Genomic DNA, 18,334 nt, shown 5'->3' with positions numbered 1-18,334 from the left:
TCCCTACACACATCTCTGATCTGACAAATGCTAGACATAAAACTATCCCTCGACCAGGAGGAAGATGTACTATTCTATTCTGTGATTGAGTGGTGGGATGTAAGGTGAATTGTGATGTTTCTTTTTTCCCAGAATGTGTTTATTTTTGTCAATTAAAAGTATGCGCGGGGGGACTTCCCTGGTGGCACAGTGGTTAAGAATCCGCCTGCCAATGCAGGGGACACGGGTTCGATCCCTGGTCCGGGAAGATCCCACATGCCGAGGAGCAACTAAGCCCGTGCGCCACAACTACAGAAACCCGCACGCATAGAGCTCATGCACTGCAATAGGAGAAGCCACCACAATAAGAAGCCCGCGCACTGCAACGAAGAGTGGCCCCCCGCTCGCTGCAACTAGAGAAAGCCTGCAGGCAGCAACGAAGACCCAATGCATCCATAAATAAACTAATTAATTAATTTTAAAAAATATGAACAGGAGTTCCCTGGTGGTCCAGTGGTTAGGCCTTAAGGCTTTCACTGCCATGGCTCCAGGTTCAATCCCTTGTCAGGGATCTAAGATCCTGCAAGTCATGTGGCATGACCAAAACACACACACACACACACACACACACGCCAGCACATATGAATGTACGTATACATCTATCACGTATCATATACATGTATGTATATGTGTATCTGTTGTGAGTCGTGTGCATGTCTGTCTATCAGGCTATCTGATCACTTATTTGACTCTACTATTGAAACTGGAAATTTGCCTCCTTTGGGCTGGAACTCATCTTTCTCTGGCATTGCTGTATCCCCCTAGAATCCACACCTCTTACCTTTTCCTAAATACCCTCTGCCAAATATATGGTAGGAACACTTTGGTATAAGCAACCCAGAGCATATGACTACTTTGCTTCTTATGTGAATTGCCCTTGGATCCATTTCCCTGTTACCAGCACATTCATGAGCTTGTGGGGAGGAACCGTACTTGGTTATATTTTTGGCCTCCCTAGAGTGGATAACAAAGGTCCTCAACAATTACATATTTTTGAAACAATATCTACTACTCATCATATATGCTAATGTGGATAATAGAGCAGTTTTTCATCCAATGTCATATATTTGAGAATGTCCCTCATGTGTAAAACGATGATTGATTAAATATCTGTCTTAAGCAGTAATAAGACAAGCAATGATTTGAAATACCAAGGTGCCTGCCAGTCATTTGTCTATTAAATGAAACAAAAATGAAACTTCCTTTGTCAGCACAATTGACCGGGCTCTTACTAGGAACTGAATATTTGGCAGCTGAAACCAACCCACCCACATACATTCTTGTGGTTCCCCAGATACAACCAGGACTTTTTATTTCGTCTGGCTTTAGACTCAGCTCCCATTTGGTCCATTTCTAACTCTGAACCTGCGCTGGCTGTTGTTTCTTTGCTTTGCAGAAATCTGGATGAGGGAGTCAGAGGCTCTTTCTCAGAGTTATCCCTGGACCGCATCTTCATCCTTGCCAGGCAAGCCTGGGTTTGACTCTTGAGAATGATCTTCCTCCAGCCGTCTTGGACTCAGCCTCATTTTGGAAATTTCTAGCTGAAAGCTCATCTTTGGCTGTTTTCTTTCAACCCAGTGCTATCCAGAGATGGCAACAGGTGTTGGCATCCCTCAAGTCCTCGTTAGTGCCATGTGTGTTGTTTTGCCATTTTGCTTTGCTTTCATCTGGCAGGAGTCCAGGAGCATGAGATGGAAGAACACGCCATCTGCAGGGACTTGGCTTTGAGACGCCTTTGAGGGCTGGTCTCTTTCAAATGCTCCTGATGGGCTTCCGTAACACTATGCTGTTCTTGTTTTTCACAGGACTTCTAGAATCGATTTATCCAAACTGTTTCCACCTTTCGATTAAATGCACCATGAAGTTTTTGTGTGCTCTCTAGAAACGTATCTTTGCAAGTCCTGGATCAGTCTTTGCTTATCCATAATCATCAGCTCCCTAATCATTTGATTGCTCACCTTCCAAGGACTAGGAAAGGAAAATATTTTTCCCATCATCCCCTCCCTTTCTTTTTAAATAATACCCTTCTGCCGGGTACATGGTAGCAGTGCTTTGGTATTGGAAACCAAGAGCATATGATTACTTTGCTTCTAGTGTGAACTGCCCTTGGATTCATTTCCTTATTACCGGCACATTGGTAAGCTCTTTGGGAGGAGGAGTCCTACTTAGTTTCTCGTTTTTGTTTTGCATCCCTGGAATGGATAACAAAGCTTTAGTCACCATGCAGGGGCTCAATCATTATATATTAGTAACATAATGTCTGCTGCACATTACACACATTGATGTGAATAGTGGAGACGTTTTTCACCTAAAGTTACGTATTTGAGAGCGACGGACGTTCTGCATTCAATCCTTTTCTCTGCCCTGGCTCAGCTCGCCACACTGGCTTACCTCTGTCACTGCACTCTCTTTACCTGCTAACACCCATTCCGAGGCCTGCTGGACATGCTTCTGCAGTTCTGACGTGAAAACCTCTGCTAAGCGGAATAGTCCTGGAGCCAGTGAGTCTTTCTCTTTTGATTTTCAGCCACTGTCATTCAAACTAATGGCCTGGATTCAGTCGTAATTGCATCTGGATTGGTAAACAAGGTAGAATACCGAGAAGCCACCATAGCCTGACTTGAAAACCAATAGTCAGTCATCCCGGCCCTCTTAGAAAATTGTTTTTGGTCTCTTCCCTGGCATCCATCTGACTTCTTTCATTTTCCTCAGTTCTCTCCACCACTCCTTGGTGAGCATAAGAATCAACCTTTTATACTACCTTCTCTTTCTAGAAGAACCTGCCACCTCTCTCTACCCAAGTGAATTCTTAGTACCTTTCACATGCGGTTATTTAGAAATATTTCTTCCTTCTGGTCCACAGCACAATAATAATATTTTGAACAGAGGGTCTAAAATTTATCGAAAATGGCATCTGAATATTTTGCTGTTATATTTTCACCCTAAATATGGTCAGTTTTTCACACTTCCTTAATTCTCACTGGGGTAAATCAAAAGTCACGGACATAGTAAAGAGCCTTTTCTTTTTAGTTTTCCATCTGCGTGTGTGTGTGTGTGTGTGTGTGTGTGTGTGTGTGAGCTTAGAGTGAGGTTGACTTTGAAATGATTTTGTATGAAGTTGCTGTGATAATTTTTTTTAAATGTTAGGTACTTAAAATTTTCCTTTTCCCTATTAAGATACACAGAGAGGAGACAAGTAAGGATTAGAACCCCAAATGGGCTAGTAGATTTTTGTAAATTGACCTTTTTTTTCATCCTTTCCCAAATTGCTGGGTTTTGCAGGGAAAAAAAAAAATGGGTTTCAGATTTTAAATTCACAAGAGTTATTTTGGAAAAAAGAACAGTAATTTAAAACAATAAAATATAGCTAAAATTAAGTAACAGTGATAGGAAAACAAGTGCTTATGAAGAACATTTAAAAAAAAAAAAACCTCTAAATTTAGTCATTGTTCTCTGACGAAAATTCTGGCACATTTGCTTTTCCATCACATCATGTTGTGAGTGGTTATGAAACTGTTGTTAGAACTCCTGTGGTTCTGGCAGGTATGTTCATGAATATGCAGCATGTAAGGTTACTTGTTGCATACATACACACATACATATGTATATAAATATTTGGGAGGGTACTGAAAATTTGGGGAATGCTAAAGCTTTCATGTCAGTTCCTAACTGAGCTGAAATCAAGTCCACTGCTCTTTCGCTGTAAGCACTTTGCCCATCTTTTCCCCCAGAATTCTGATTCTTCTTTATTTACCAATCCTGGGGGTGATTCCACCTTGAAACATGGCCCCCACCTCTCCTAACTTCTCATGTGTTGATGAATAATTTTCAGTTACAATTGGATTTTTTTCATGGTACCTCGTTGTACCATGTACTCATTAAGCAAACTTGGATAATTCACTTAAGTTGCGTGGTATGATGGGAGGCGAATGGACCAGGGCCATTTCCTGGGTGTCTCACTTACTGCTTTGTGTATTTCTGAATAAATTGCTTGGGCCCTCCAAACTTTGATTGTCTTGTCTCTAAAGTGGAATGAGATTGCACACCTGTGGGGCTCTTGGGAGAGAAGACCATGGATGTAAGGTGCCTGTTGCTGCGCCTTCCATATTGGAAATCCATTTCTTCTCTCCCTTACCTCCTTTCTCTCTCTTTCATTTGCTGCCCTTTAATCTCTTCCTTTCAGCTCCCTATTCCTGTAATATTCCTGGTGGGCCTTCATTTCCTCTTCTGAAACATAGGGAGATGATACCTACCTTTCTCAGAGGCCCAGTGAGGCTCCAGTGATACTGTTTTGTAAACCATAAAATACTCCTCAAATAGTAGGAACAATAACAGTGAACCAAGCCATTATCTCAAAAGGCAAAATAATGTATATTTGCTCTGCCATGACAAGATGATTCTGTGATGGGTTTATTATGCATCACCTTCAGAATCTCTGTCCCCTCCCCTGTGTACTCCTGCTTGTGTCTATTTAGAGAAGCGAGTGAATGCATGTGGTATATCCTGGTTGTATATATATTTGTGGAACTGATAATGATTCTAAGTTGGTGACCAGCCCAGTGGAAGCAAAACAAATATATTGGTAAATATTGAGTAACCGAATGTCGCCAGAGCCGTATAAATGGAAAGCAGCCCTTATATTTCAGTGTAAGTTATCTCGCTGGTAGCTGTGAGGTGCAGGGCAGCAAGACACAGGACTTGGTGAAGGTTGCTTCTCCACAGGCCTTCTGCACTGGGTGCCACTGTACAGATGCACTTAGCTTTGGCAAATTGCCTTGAAGGTGATGGATTCATTTGCAGCTTCTTTACATTGCTGTGGGCTTACGCTCTTACCTCGCTCAGCCTGATGGGTCATAAACAGTCAAGTCTTCACACTGGCAAAGGCTCCAGTGTCCTGGACTTCCCCTGCCCCTTTGCTTTAGGTTACATTTTTGAGTATCTGTCGGAGTGGTTCTTTGTGCCAAAGGAGAGCTTGAGAAGTTTACCTTGACCAAGGTGTGATTCCACTGCAGGCCAGCCCTTCGTGAATCCTGATGGAACCCCCGCCATATACAACCCCCCCACCAGCCAGCAGCCCCTGCGAAGCACAATGGTGGGGCAGCCCCAGCAGCAGCCCCAGCAGCAGCCCTCCCCGCGGCCCCAGCAGCAGGCCCAGCCACCCCAGACGCAAATGGCAGGCCCACTGGTCACTCAGGTAAGAGCTGGTGGGAAGGCAGGGAGGGGAAGTGCTCGGAGATGCAGACTGCACCAGCCTCAGTGATGCGGGGCATCAGGAAGAGGTGATATTTTCCATGGGTGCCAGCCCCATCCACTCAACTCCATAATAAAACCTGGCAGCCTAGAGCCCTTGGCTGCAGGTTGACAGGACTTCAGCTGGATCCTTAAGCTTGGGTAGAGATGAGGGCCCCGTCCAGTGACACGCATGGTGAGGCATGGTACTTGGGAAGATGAATGACAAGTCTTGTCTTAGATCCAGATGCTGCTTTTATGTGTCAAGGAGTCTGTACTGTCTTGGGGACTGAACTCAAGCCCATCCAGGCCATTGTGTCACCTTGCTCACCCATTCCTAATGCAGATCAGGTGGCCAGGCTGTTCATTTGTCCCTTGGAGAGACATAGAGCTGTCCTTTTCTAGGGCAACACATGGAAACTTTCAGAAATCTGAAGTGTTCCAGGCAGGTGCCAGGGTGCATGAGTAATTTAAAGTTAGAGATCATAAAAGAATATGTGGTGTCAATTGTCATTTCTGATAAACAAACATGTCACTGACTGCTTAGGGCAAAAGATGTCTTCTCACCTCCTTCCCTCCTAACCTTTTTTTTTTTTTTTTTTTGGCCACAGTGGGTGGCATGCAGGGATCTTGGCTCCTGGGCCTGCAGTGGAAGCACAGAGTCTTAACCACTGGACAGCCAGGGAAGTCCCCTGAATCTCATTTTTTTTTTCTTACTTTTTAGTACTTGGACTATATTTTTAGACCCAGGGATCTGACCAACAACAGCAACATGTAAAGTATCACAATAACTTCTTTTTTCTTAATTGGATGAAAGATTCTTTAAGTTCTATAGTGCTTTACAATTTTCAAAAGTTTCACACACAGGACTTCATATCTGAGCAGCAAGCCTCCCTCAAGGCTGGCTGGTGCTGGTCTGCCTGCTTTGGCTTCCTGTCGGTGGCTGGTGCCCCTCTCTGGAGTGCACTGAACCAGGAGGACCTATGAGGGGGACGGTGGTGTGCTTCAGATGCGATCGCCTTCCGGTGGGATTTCAACCCCCAGTATTTCCCTGTTACCTGACCAGCTTTTTCTTTCCTCCAGTCTCTCCAGGGTCTGCAGGCTTCCTCCCAGTCAGTGCAATACCCAGCTGTGTCTTTTGCTTCCCAGCACCTCCTGCCCGTGTCTCCGACGCCGCAGTTCCCCATGGTACTGTATCATGTGGGGATGACTTTTCACCTGGGAGAGCATATTCACTGGTTTTACTACTTTCTTGTGCAGGGAAGCCTCACGCTGGGTGGGTGCCCTGGGCTGACTGTAAGCGGGGAGGTGGTGTGTGAATGTCTCATTCTCCAAAATAGTGCTTTCCTTTCTGTCACCTGTCCCATGTTTAGTGCTTCTGCAGTGGTACCCTTTTAAGAGTTTGTGAGCTAAGCGGGAATTGAATGTCTTCAGAGTTACATGTCAGGAACAGAGAGACACATGAACTTGGTGTGAGGGTTGGGAAATATCTAAAAAGTCAATATCCAGATGGTAACTGACATCACCCTGTGCTCCTGATACAGGTGTTCCCCTGGAATCCCAATCCTCCAACGGCCTCTCATTTCTCCTCAATGTACTAGGTCCTTTTGGACAACAAGAGTGAGCATTGTCCCTGAACATCAGGCCAGGCCAGTGACTAAATAATCTTTAACGTGCAAATGAGACCCCACTGATGACACCAGTTCTGGCTCGAGTTTTGTGGCAGACATGGGCAGCACAAGTCCTTCTGCATCCTCCAGAGAGCAAATCCTATGGTTACTGCTGGTAGACCAGATGACCCTCCAGGACAGAGCCCCAAATCCTTCTTGTCTCAGTGCCATCCTGAGGATCCCAAGCCCTCAGTGAAAAAAATAATAATTTGTTTCCACTGAAAGAGGGAGATACGGGTCAAACTGTTTGCCATCTCTAATCCTCAAGATGATTAAAATCTGTCTTCTCTTGTTATGTTCCCTCGGTGTTCTGAACAGAGAATTCCTTTCGTTTATTTTTTTCCAAATTGTTCTCCCTCCGTCCTTATGAGGACAAGCCTGTGTCCTATGTCTGCCACTCCCATTCCTCAGCCACGCTTGCTGATGCCCTGGTTTCTCTCCATGGCTTGCAGAGAGAGGATGTGACCACGCAGTTTGGCCAGATGAACCTGAGCCGGCAGTCCTCGGGGGAGACTCCCGAGCCACCAGCCGGCCCTGTCTACACACCGTCCCTCCTGCCGCAGCCCACCCAGCAGCCAAGCTACGTCATCGCCTCCACAGGCCAGCAGCTCCCAACGGGGGGCTTCTCGGGCTCTGGCCCTCCCATCTCCCAGCAAGTCCTCCAGCCCCCTCCCTCGCCCCAGGGATTTGTGCAACAGCCTCCACCCACACAGGTAAGTGTGCTTTTTCTCACACCTGTGACCCAGAGCTGGTTGCTGGTGCGTCTTGACCTCTGTTTCCATGTAGAATAGCACCAGCTCAACTCATCTCGCTCTTGTGGTCCATACTGATATTCCCAGCCTACAGGACCCGGTCTGTCACATTCATCAGTTATGTGAAGTCTTGGGGGCTCAGAAAGTAAGTTTAATGACACAGACCCGTGTCCCTGGTACCAGGGGAAGTGGCCCATTTTCCAGGCTGCTGGTGCAGAGGCCATGGGAGAGCATTGCCCTCCAGCAGGATGTCAGCTCACTGGGGTGATTGCCCAGGGAGGGAAAGCCTCGGGGAAGAAAGGGGAAGGCCACCTCCTGGGGGACTTTCATCTCTCTTGCTGCTGCTCTGGAAATGTGTTGTTTCCTTTCTTATCCATTCATAAGCATTTTCTGGAGCTTTTCTGGGGCTCCTCTCTGAATATAAAGGAGGAAGCTAAGCCCCATCCACTGTCCTCTCCACTCCCCTGGGGAGCGGGGCTCCTGCACACGCTCACAGGTAGCCATTAATCATATTTAATTGACTTGAGCATGTAAGACACAACAGATCACTGATTTTTACTGTCTTTTCAAAGACTGATTATGTGTTACTCTTCACCACCAAACCTCTCTGGGGCTCTCCTGGGTATCCCTTGCAGAATATTGCAAGTGATTACTGTCAAGATGTAAAATGCACAGAAGCATTTTCTGGTCCATTTTCAAGGCATGCATATCCCAAGCAAATTCCATCCTAATTATGAAAAAATATTGCATTGGATGAGCCGTTTAAAGTACAGTGTCACCTTCGTATCATTTGTGGTGTGGCACTGCCTTAACATCTTGAATAAATTATTTTCTTTTCCAGCCATGCAGAATCCTCCACCACGAAATGATTTTCACCCAGTTGTTCATTTTATTTTGAGTGATAATTAATAGTCCATCTTTAGTTGCCTTCTCTGTAATGTAGTAGTGTTGCTGGTAGGGTTTAAGGAGATGTTAAAAATAATTTTAAGTTACAGGAGAAAGGACCTCATTGACATATTAATTATTTTACTAATAAATTACATATTTACTTTAATTATCAGGGAAAAAATGGTTTCACTCTTTTAGCCTAAATAGCATCTAAGTGTCACCCTTTTCTGATGTCACAGAGAAGAGTTGGCAGAATATTTAATTGAAGACTTTTTTTAAAAATGCCCTTCCTTGATTGAAGGAATTTCAATAATTAGTGCACTACAAGAGCAAAGACAACTCAGAGCTTTGGTGTGTCTGCAACAGAAATGCTTTCACTCCCTCTCCAGCAGATTTAAAAATAGAAAGAGGGACGGATGGGAAAAAAAAAGGAAAGCAGATGCTCGTGAGCAGTCTGGACATCTGTGAACTTCTTTGTAAAAGTACCACAGATAAAGGTATAGGATATAACCCACAGTGATTGTCAAGTTAGTAAACATTTTAAAACTCAGTTTACTCAATTATGTATAGTGTTGAAAAGAACACTTGAGATACAGTCCATGGGCATATATGGAAATACGTTATGTTTATGCAGAAAATGACCTATTTAGTAACCTTAAAGGTCAGTTTTGTCTGATTTGGGTGAATGCTTTCTGAACGCCCACTGGAAGGGTGAAGCAAAAATGTATGGACAAGGGCTTCCCTGGTGGCGCAGTGGTTGGGGGTCCGCCTGCCGATGCGGGGGACACGGGTTCATGTCCCGGTCCTGGAGGATCCCTCGTGCCGTGGAGCGGCTGGGCCCGTGAGCCATGGCTGCTGAGCCTGCGCGTCCGGAGCCTGTGCTCTGCGACGGGAGAGGCCATAACAGTGAGAGGCCCGCGTACCGTGAAAAAATATTAAAAAATGTACGGACAAGGCAAAGAAGCAAAATAAAATAGCCATAAAATTCACAGTTCTCAAACAGGTGGCTCCTAATGTTATTCTAAGCAGTTAATCCTTGCAGGCTGTGTACTGGCACACCTCTGCTTACACTTTAAAGAAGCTGATAGAAGAAAAGTCAGAGGCCTGTAAATAAAAAAGTAATCAATTAATAAGAAAACAGGGCTTCCCTGGTGGTGCAGTGGTTAAGAATCCACCTGCCAATGCAGGGGACACGGGTTCGAGCCCTGGTCCGAGAAGATCCCACATGCCGCGGAGCAGCTAAGCCTGGGCACCGCAACTACTGAGCCTGCGCTCTAGAGCCTGTGAGCCACAACTATGGAAGCCCACACGCCTAGAGCCCACACTCAACAAGAGAAGCCACCGCAATGAGAAGCCCGCACACCACAAGGAAGAGTAGCCCCCGCTTGCCGCAACTAGAGAAAGGCCACGTGCAGCAACGAAGACCTATCGCAGCCCAAAATAAATAAATAAATTTCTAAAAAATAAGAAAACAGCCTTAATATAAATGACCCGAGGCAGGCAAGGAGGTCTTTCCAGATCAGGAGACATTTGATTTGAATCTTATTGGAAGTAATTAGAGTATTTTCAATCATTCTTAGTCATTAGAAAGTGACAGAAGGTGACATGAACAGTATTTTTAACATATGTCCCTTTTAAAACTGAACATACGTTTTTTGGGATACCAGCTATGTGCCAGTCACTCTGAAAAGTGCTTTGCTGGGCCTCCCCATATTTCATAATTTCATCCTCTGATTCTTTTAGGCTGGAGATCAGCAGATTTCATGACCTAACTGTGTTTCCATTAGCAAAACAATGCAAGTTAATGATCATATTTAAAACTACCGTAAAAATGCGTTGTTGTTGTAGATGACTGTTTCATTCACTCTTGTTTCATTTAAAAAGCACAAAATTCAGCACCTTAAGACAATCACCATTGTATTGCTCACAGCCAGGTTGGCAATTTGAGCAGGACTTGGCAGCGATGGCTCACCTCTGCACCACACGTGGCTTGACAGGGCCTGGAAGATCCCAGGTGGCCTGACTTACATGCTGCAGTGTTGGGGTCTTGGCCGGGCTGCCTCTGTTCTCCACACGGCCTCTTTCTCCAGCTGGGTAGCCTGGACTTCTCCTGGTGGCTGGGTTCTCTCCTGAAAGAGTAGAAGCTGCAAGTCTTCCTAAGGATCAGGCTTACAAGTCTCAGAAGTCATCATTTCTGTCTCATGGCATTGGTCAAAGCAAGACAGAGCCAGCTGAGATTCATGGCTTTCGGGAGTAGATTTCACCTCTTCATGGGAGCAGTAATGCGCGCGCGCGCACGCACACACACACACACACACACACACACACACACACACACACACATTATGTCATAAGATGATAATATTTTACGTTTAAAAATGTTACTCCATTTACAGCTCTCATTTCCTGCCATTGTTCCCTTTCTTCCACAGATGCCTGTATATTATTATCCATCTGGTCAGTACCCTACCTCAACCACGCAGCAGTACCGGCCCATGGCCTCTGTTCAGTTCAGTGCTCCGAGAGGCCAGCAGATGCCACAGACAGCACAGCAAGCAGGTACTTGGAATCCGTTTCCCATTTTCTCCTCCAACTCGGTTATTTTGCACATAAATCTCTCAGCTGTCCTCTTTGGATGAGTATCCAAGCTTGGCAATTTAAATCAGCTCATTTCCCTTCCCCAGAGAAGATAAAGGAGCATTTGATTAACTCCATGTGGAAAAGTGACAGGTCCAAGGAGGAGAAGCCCATGTCACACCAGCATCCCCAGCATCCCCAGCATCCCCAGCATCCCCAGCATCCCTAGCATGCATGTGAAACGCGGTCTCCGTAAATGACTTGAGGATCCTCTTAGTTTCTCTGAAAGCAGAGAGCCAGCTACATCCCTGTCTTCCTAGTTCATACTTTTTCCCCCCTTTTCAACCTAAAGAGACTTCTCCTCTGTTCCTAAGGCTAGGGCACCAAATTAGCTTGTTTCTGTAGCATCCTAGAAAGCAGCGTTTTGGGAAGAAGGCCACTGACACTGCAGCCTGTGTCCCGATGGAACTCAGACCCTGGCTTATGGTCTGGAGGGCCACAGCCTCCTGCGGCGGCCACTGTGCAGTGGGAAGGGGGGCCGAGGCACTGTCCGAGAGTGAGTAGCAGGTCTCACAGTGAACCGGTCTCTTGCCCTACTGTGTCACACTCCTGATGGGATGCCGCGACCCCGACAGCAGCAGGAAGCCGGCAGGCCTCAGTGACCTGTGCTAGGGAGACGTTTATGTCCTTTCTGCCGCCCACACGGCAGAGAAAACCGCTGATGGTCCTGCTGCAGACCGCCTGGCTGGGGCACCCTGCCTTCCGTGAGTAGGGCAGCATGTCAGAGCCCACACTCCCATCTGCCACCCAGTTTCCGCACTGGATGTATGTATGTGCATCTGTAATGTGTGCAGTATGCCTGTGTGATATCTATAGGAGGTGGACGGTTTTTATACGTTATGACAAAAAGCACCATCCTTGCCAAGGATGAATACCAGTCCCCACTAGAATACTCACACTGATGCTGCTGGCATTTTGTCACCTTGGAGGGGTCATTTGATTCCTCCGTGTTGGGTGTAGCTGCATATTCTTTAGATCATCTCACGGCTTAAAGTCTGTGGGAGAAGAGGAGACACATATAGCAGCCAACCAGACTATGTCTTATTTTCAACACTGTATCAGTTTGGGGAAGAATATATTTTGACCTCTGAATTGACCTTACACTTTCACAGTAATGAGAGCACTAAAGGATTTCTAGTTATTAGTCACTTTAAGGCAAGCGTTCGGCCATATTTTCTCTGACTGTTGGAAAATGGTATTATCTCTGTCATTCTGGTGGTAACTGTGCTATCAATTTAGACACAGACTCTAGTAACGTGTTGTTTGCATTCTTGAACTGTCTTTTTTTTTTCCTGCTCGTGTTATCAAAGAGTTAATTTATAATCTTCTAGCTATTGGTCCAGAGGCTATAGCAAAGTTTTCCTTTTCGGTTGCCACTGCCTTTAGAAGAAGAAAGATGCCAATATCTAATTATAATGATTTTTTAAAAATTTAGTTTAGTGCCACTGTTTGAGAGTTTTCTGAAGGATATTTCAGTCTTGTGTTAGGGTATAGCTCACATACAGGAATGCAGGTCCAGACGTGCGGGATCCCACTATCCCGTGAACTCTGGGTCTGTGTGAGGTGCTGAGAAAGTTGGATGAATATGTTAACTGGGCAACAGAATAAGATTTAGAACAAGCCTCGGGCTCCCCACTGACTTTTCCCCGCTACCTTCACTGATGCATGTCAACCCAAGGGAGAATCCACATGACCTTTTCTTACCCTTTTGAAAACACTGTAGGGGAATTTGGGGATGCAGAAACCACCCTCCCCATCTTGGGGAGACCTAACTAGTGGCTTTTGTGACAACCCAGTGGCTTTGACTTGTCCCATGCCCCACATCACCAGGGAACTGCCACCCCAAGGCAAGTTAATGACACGTAATTAGAAGAAAGCATTCTAAGTCAGTATCTTGCCCAGAATAGCAGCCGGTGCTTCAGGTGTCAAGGAAGTGAGTGGCAGCTAATGTGCCTGTGAGGGTGGGGAGCTGAGAAATGCAAAATGATACATGCACAGTATCCTCCCTGAGAGTGATGACATCAGTATACACATGTAGACCCTTGTGCTGTCAGCTGACATCAGGCCTAAAATCCCCCTGTGGTTTCCACCTCTGCTGAATTTACTGAGTGTTTGGGAAGGCAGATCGTGTCCCCAGATCTCACTGAGAATCACCTTTGCCAATAAAATCCAAGGAACACAGCTTGGTGATGGCTCTGTGACGGTGGAAGGGGGCTCTGGGCCCTACAGCTGGGAAGTTTTTCGCTGAGCTTAGTGGCACCATCAGCAACTTCCCAAAGGGACATACATAGAGGAGTTATTTGGGGGAACAACTCCATGTCTGTGGACTGTCTCATAGAGGAAAGAGCCTCTTAAGCCTGTGTGTTAACCAATTTATCATAATGACATAAACATACTTACTAGTTTTGCCTTTATTTCCTGGCATGGATGATCCTATAGAACTTAACATGCTGTAACTAAACCAGCATGTTACGGAGGTAGATAACATTTAATTAATTATTCAAGTACACAGGGTGGCTTAATAGCAGAACACATTGAGAGCCTGGACTTTTGTCTCCCGACTCACATGGGCTTCCATGTTATTTTGCAGAGCTGGTCAGTAACAAACGGCAGAGAGCAGCTGAGACATTTGTGCACAGATCACACATTGGGAGGGAAAAAAATAGCGTTCCTTTTACATCATGTCTCCAACTCCAAATTCCCTTTTCAGTTTGACTTAAAAGTGTGCTCTCTCTCTCTCTCTCTCTCTCTCTGTCTCTCTCTCTCTCTCTCTCTCTCTCTCTCGCTCTCTCTCTCTCCTCTCTCTCTCTACATATATATGTATATAGCTTCGTTCTTCATTCTCCAAGATCTTGGACATGTCCTAAAAACAACAAAAATGAACTTGTAAAGTCCCATATACTTTCCTAAATGGGCATTTGGGAATGAATAAATCCTAATTTTGGTATTAGAATAATACTGGTTTCATAAAATAAATTAGGAAGTGTTTCCTCCTCTTTTATTTTTTGCGTGAAATTGTGTAAAATTGGTGCTAAATCTTCTTTAAATGTTTGATAGAATTCTCCAGTGAAACTGTCTGGGCCTGGGGATTTGCAGAAGCAGAATTTTTTTTTTTTTTTTTTTTTACTTTTTATTTGAAGATAATGTGTGCAGCTTTTTAAATATGAATTCATTATGGTTATAAGACTATTCAGATTATCCATTTCAGCTTTGCTGAGTTTTGGTAGTTTGTGGTCATTGAGGAATTGACCCACTTCTTCTAAGTTGTTGAGTTTATGAGTGTAAAGTTGTCAGTAGTATTCCTCTATTATCCTTTTAACAGCTACAGGATATGTTGTGATATCCTGTTCTATCTTGATATTGGTAATTTTAAATTTCCTTTTATTTTCATAAATCTTGCTGTTTTTATCAATTTTTATTGATCTTTTCAAAGAACTGCCTCTTTGTTTCACTGATTTTCTCTATTGTTTTATTGTTTCAATTGTATTGATTTCTCCTCTTGTCTTTATTATGTTCTCCCTTCTCATTTTAGTTTTATTTCGTTCTACTTTTTGTAGTTTTTTGAGGTAGGAAGTTAGATTATTGATTTAAGACCTTTTCTCTTTTCTAATGTAAGAATTTTGTGCTTTGTTTCCTTCTCAGCCCTGCTTTAGCTGTGTCCCGCATATTTTTATATGCCATATTTTGATTCATGTTTATATTTTTTTTTCTTTTATTTGAGATTTTTCTCTTTGACCCGTGGATTTTTTAGAGGTATGTTGTTTAATGTGCAAGTGTTTGGAGATTTTCCTATTGTATTTCTGTTATTGATTCTAGGCTGATTCCATTATTGTCAGAAAACATACTCTGTATGATTTCAATTCTTATAAAATTGTTGCAGTTGGTTTTATGGCCCAGGATATGGTCTATCTTGGTGAATGTTCCTTTGAGCACTTGAAAAAAATGGGCATTCCGCTGTTGTTAGGTGGAATGTTCTATACATGTCAGTCAAATCCTGTTAGTTTATTTTGCTGTTAGATCATCTGTAATTATGCTGATTTCCTGTTTACTCGTTCTGGCAGTTGCTGAGAGGTGGATATTCATGACTCAAACTATAAGACTTCCTAAAGTCCTGAAATGAATCTCAAGACAAAGGTTGCCCCTGTATCCCTGAAGTCCAAGGATGAAGGGGAGACTGTAGCTATTTGGAGCATGTTGGTTCCTTTCCCAAGTAAACAAGAAATGCTTCATTCCCTAAAAGAAGCTAGAGACGTTCCATAGAAGCAGTCTGGAAGGTAAAAGCCCTCTGACCAGTGAAGTTTGGGTAAGGTCTTCCTATAAGCTGCTGTCCACGTCTCTCACATGCCAGGCTTTCAGCCCTGTTGCTTAACGGCAGTAATACTACTTTAGGTTTGGGTAGAAAAATCATGTAGGTGACTGTTTACAACAGACAGTCCAACAGTTCTGCTTTCCTAAGAGAGCAGATGTTTCTGTATTCTTGCATATAATGAAAATAGAAGAACAGGAAGAGAACATGGATGGCTTCAGAGCAGAGCAGGAAGGGGTGAAAACGTGAAACTTGCGTGAGCCTTAGATTAGATTGTGACTGCAGCAGATCATTTGATGTGGATTCTGAAAACTGTGGGGATGCCTCTCACCTCTGCTTTTCTAAAATCCCATTCCTCTCCCGCCTTCCCCCACTCCCAACCATCTGCCGAATGATTCCGTTTTGGTAAAAACCAATCTCATAGAGCATTTTCCATGACAGTGTTTTACTTTTCAAATCATAGTTTAAAAGGAAGCCATGAAAAGGTAATCTTAAAAATGCACTGTATTGCAAAACTCCATGCAGCTTTTGTGGGGTTCTGCTCGCCTATTTACTTCTGCTCTGCTCAGATCTCTGGATTGGGTCCATGAGGCTCCAACCTGCCTGGTGACGGTAGAGTTGGAATCTCTTACAGGAGGCAGTGGTGGAGGTCTTCAGAAGTTTTTGAACTTTACTCACTCTTTTCACTTGTATTTAAGATAAACCTCACTTGGACTTTCTCTTATGCTCTGCTCGTCAGCCATCATGATATTTAAATAGTGGAAATAGAAATGGAAGGTAAACACTCAGTTTTGCTAAATGAGGAAACTGAGGAAGGTCAGCCTCCTACCCGATGCAGAGTCTTTATCGTCAGAGCCCGAAAGGGGACTTCTGCTACTTCAGTCTTTACAGATTGAGTAACAGATGCAGCTCTCACACACTCAGCAGGGTTATTCAGGCTGACTGAGTCTGACTTGGGAGATTTTGCCCTTGACTGTATGAACTCAGAACCAACTAGCACGTGCAGGTGGTAAGGAGGGCACATGAACAGGAGTAAAAATAACATCCAGATAACTCGGAGAGGTGTTATCACCCCTCCCCATTCATAGGAGAAAAACTGGAGCTTCCCCACCTCTTAGGGCATCATCTCTCCCTACCCTGATAGAGAAGCTGTAAATAAACCTTGCAGCAGGCCTCCTAGTGTCCAGTTAATCAGAGTGAAGAATGATGGATGCAGATAAAGAAGGTTGCAATTTATTTAAAATATATGTAAATAAAAGGTATACAAGAAGAATGCTGAGGGAAGAGGAAACCAGGTGAGGAAGTAGAGATCCTGTTTGTTTTATTTTGCTAACTGATGACAGGATAACAGTAGAATCCAGGACTCTGTTGGGGACCCTCTGACCTTTGGGATATAGATTTCATTGATCCAAACCTCCATTCTATCTAGGAAGAAAACCACTTATATGTAGAAAGTTCTTCAGTAAAGAAGGTAGAGTTCAAGGGGGTCAGCCTGTCAGAAATACAAATGATATAATAGGCCATTAGATTTTTCTGTTCTTGTCCGGAACAGAAATCCAAAATATCTTCCACTCTTTAGGTGGAGCGATTCAACTCCCTGTAGCTCCTTCCACACACAGATCAACTCTAGGTCTCTGAATATTCCTTAAGTAGGTTTTGTTAAATGCAATGTCTGCCCCCTCATCCGTTTTGGATATTTGGGGGAGGGTGACTGTAGCCAGTGTGCCTCAAACTTTCAGGCGTATACGTAGCACCTGGGATCCTGTTCACATGTGTATTTTGATGCAGCAGTTCTGGGTGACTCCTGAGATTCCGCATTTCGAGCACACTCCCAGGTGATGCTGTTATTACTGCTCTACCATCTTGACAGCAATGTAGTAGATGGTACATTTTTAACCACGGCTCTCTTGTAGACCAGCTACTGACAAGAGAAAGGACCTACGGAGGTTCACGCTTTGATTCAACATTATTTATATCTCAGGCATAAATCTAATACTTCATGGTCAGCATATATGATCTTACGAATTCTAGCTAGTGAGTATTTAGAATAAACAGGTTAAAGCTTACAAATGCAAATCTTGAGATAGAAGATAAATAGAGCATGATTCTACTACATAGCCGGTACTCATAGGTGCTGAAAGAATGAATGATATGTGTGCCTATTTTATGTTCACGTGTACAGGGAGCGTGTGCTTGTGAGTGAGAGAGCGGAGAATGTGGGAAAGTTTAAAACGTTAAATGAAAACCTGTCAGCCCTTGAATTTAAATATCAAAAAGAGCAAATTAATTAAATGTTATGAAATCAAGTAAAAGACAGCCTAACCAACAAATCCATGTTAACAAACGAATATACACATTTTTTTCAAAGTTCAAACACCCAAGGACTATGTCACAGATACACATTCAGGGATATAGTATGTTTGGATTTTCATATGCCTAGCAATTTGGGAATTTCTATACATTTAAAGTAATGAGGGGCTTCCCTAGTGGTGCAGTGGTTAAGAATCCGCCTGCCAATGCAGGACACTCAGGTTTGAGCCCTGGTCCGGGAAGATCCCACATGCCATGGAGCTACTAAGCCCATGCGGCACAACTACTGAGCCTGTGCGCCACAACTACTGAAGCCCTCACACCTAGAGCCCGTGCTCCACAACAAAGAGAAGCCACTGCAATGAAAAATAAGCCCGCGCACTGCAACGAAGAGTAGCACCCGCTCGTCGCAACTAGAGGAAGACCCAGCGCAGCCAAAAAAATAAATAAATAAAGTAATGATACTCCCATCAAAACTCTTTTTTTTTTTTTTTTTTTTTTTT

The 18,334-nt window shown here is 44.0% G+C and overlaps 1 protein-coding gene across 4 annotated transcripts in view; it reads left to right on the top strand.

Annotated features, from left to right (window-relative positions):
- Window positions 1–18,334, top strand: part of ARPP21 (cAMP regulated phosphoprotein 21) — a 164,086-nt gene that overhangs the window by 96,735 nt on the left and 49,017 nt on the right. For 2 of the 4 annotated variants that reach the window (XM_007462711.1, XM_007462713.1), the window contains 4 exons: window positions 5,052–5,233; window positions 6,352–6,456; window positions 7,391–7,651; window positions 11,011–11,137. In XM_007462711.1, coding sequence (XP_007462773.1) covers window positions 5,052–5,233; window positions 6,352–6,456; window positions 7,391–7,651; window positions 11,011–11,137 — 675 coding nt within the window. Of the gene's footprint in view, window positions 1–5,051; window positions 5,234–6,351; window positions 6,457–7,390; window positions 7,652–7,724; window positions 7,836–11,010; window positions 11,138–18,334 lie in introns of all 4 variants that reach the window. The other 2 variants (XM_007462710.1, XM_007462712.1) reach the window with 2 other exon arrangements.

The sequence above is a fragment of the Lipotes vexillifer genome, unplaced genomic scaffold (genome assembly GCF_000442215.2).
Source record: "Lipotes vexillifer unplaced genomic scaffold, Lipotes_vexillifer_v1.1 scaffold539, whole genome shotgun sequence".
Lineage (NCBI taxonomy): Eukaryota > Metazoa > Chordata > Mammalia > Artiodactyla > Lipotidae > Lipotes > Lipotes vexillifer.
The sequence above is the reverse complement of the archived record's forward strand: the minus strand, read 5'-3'. Positions and strand labels throughout refer to the sequence as shown.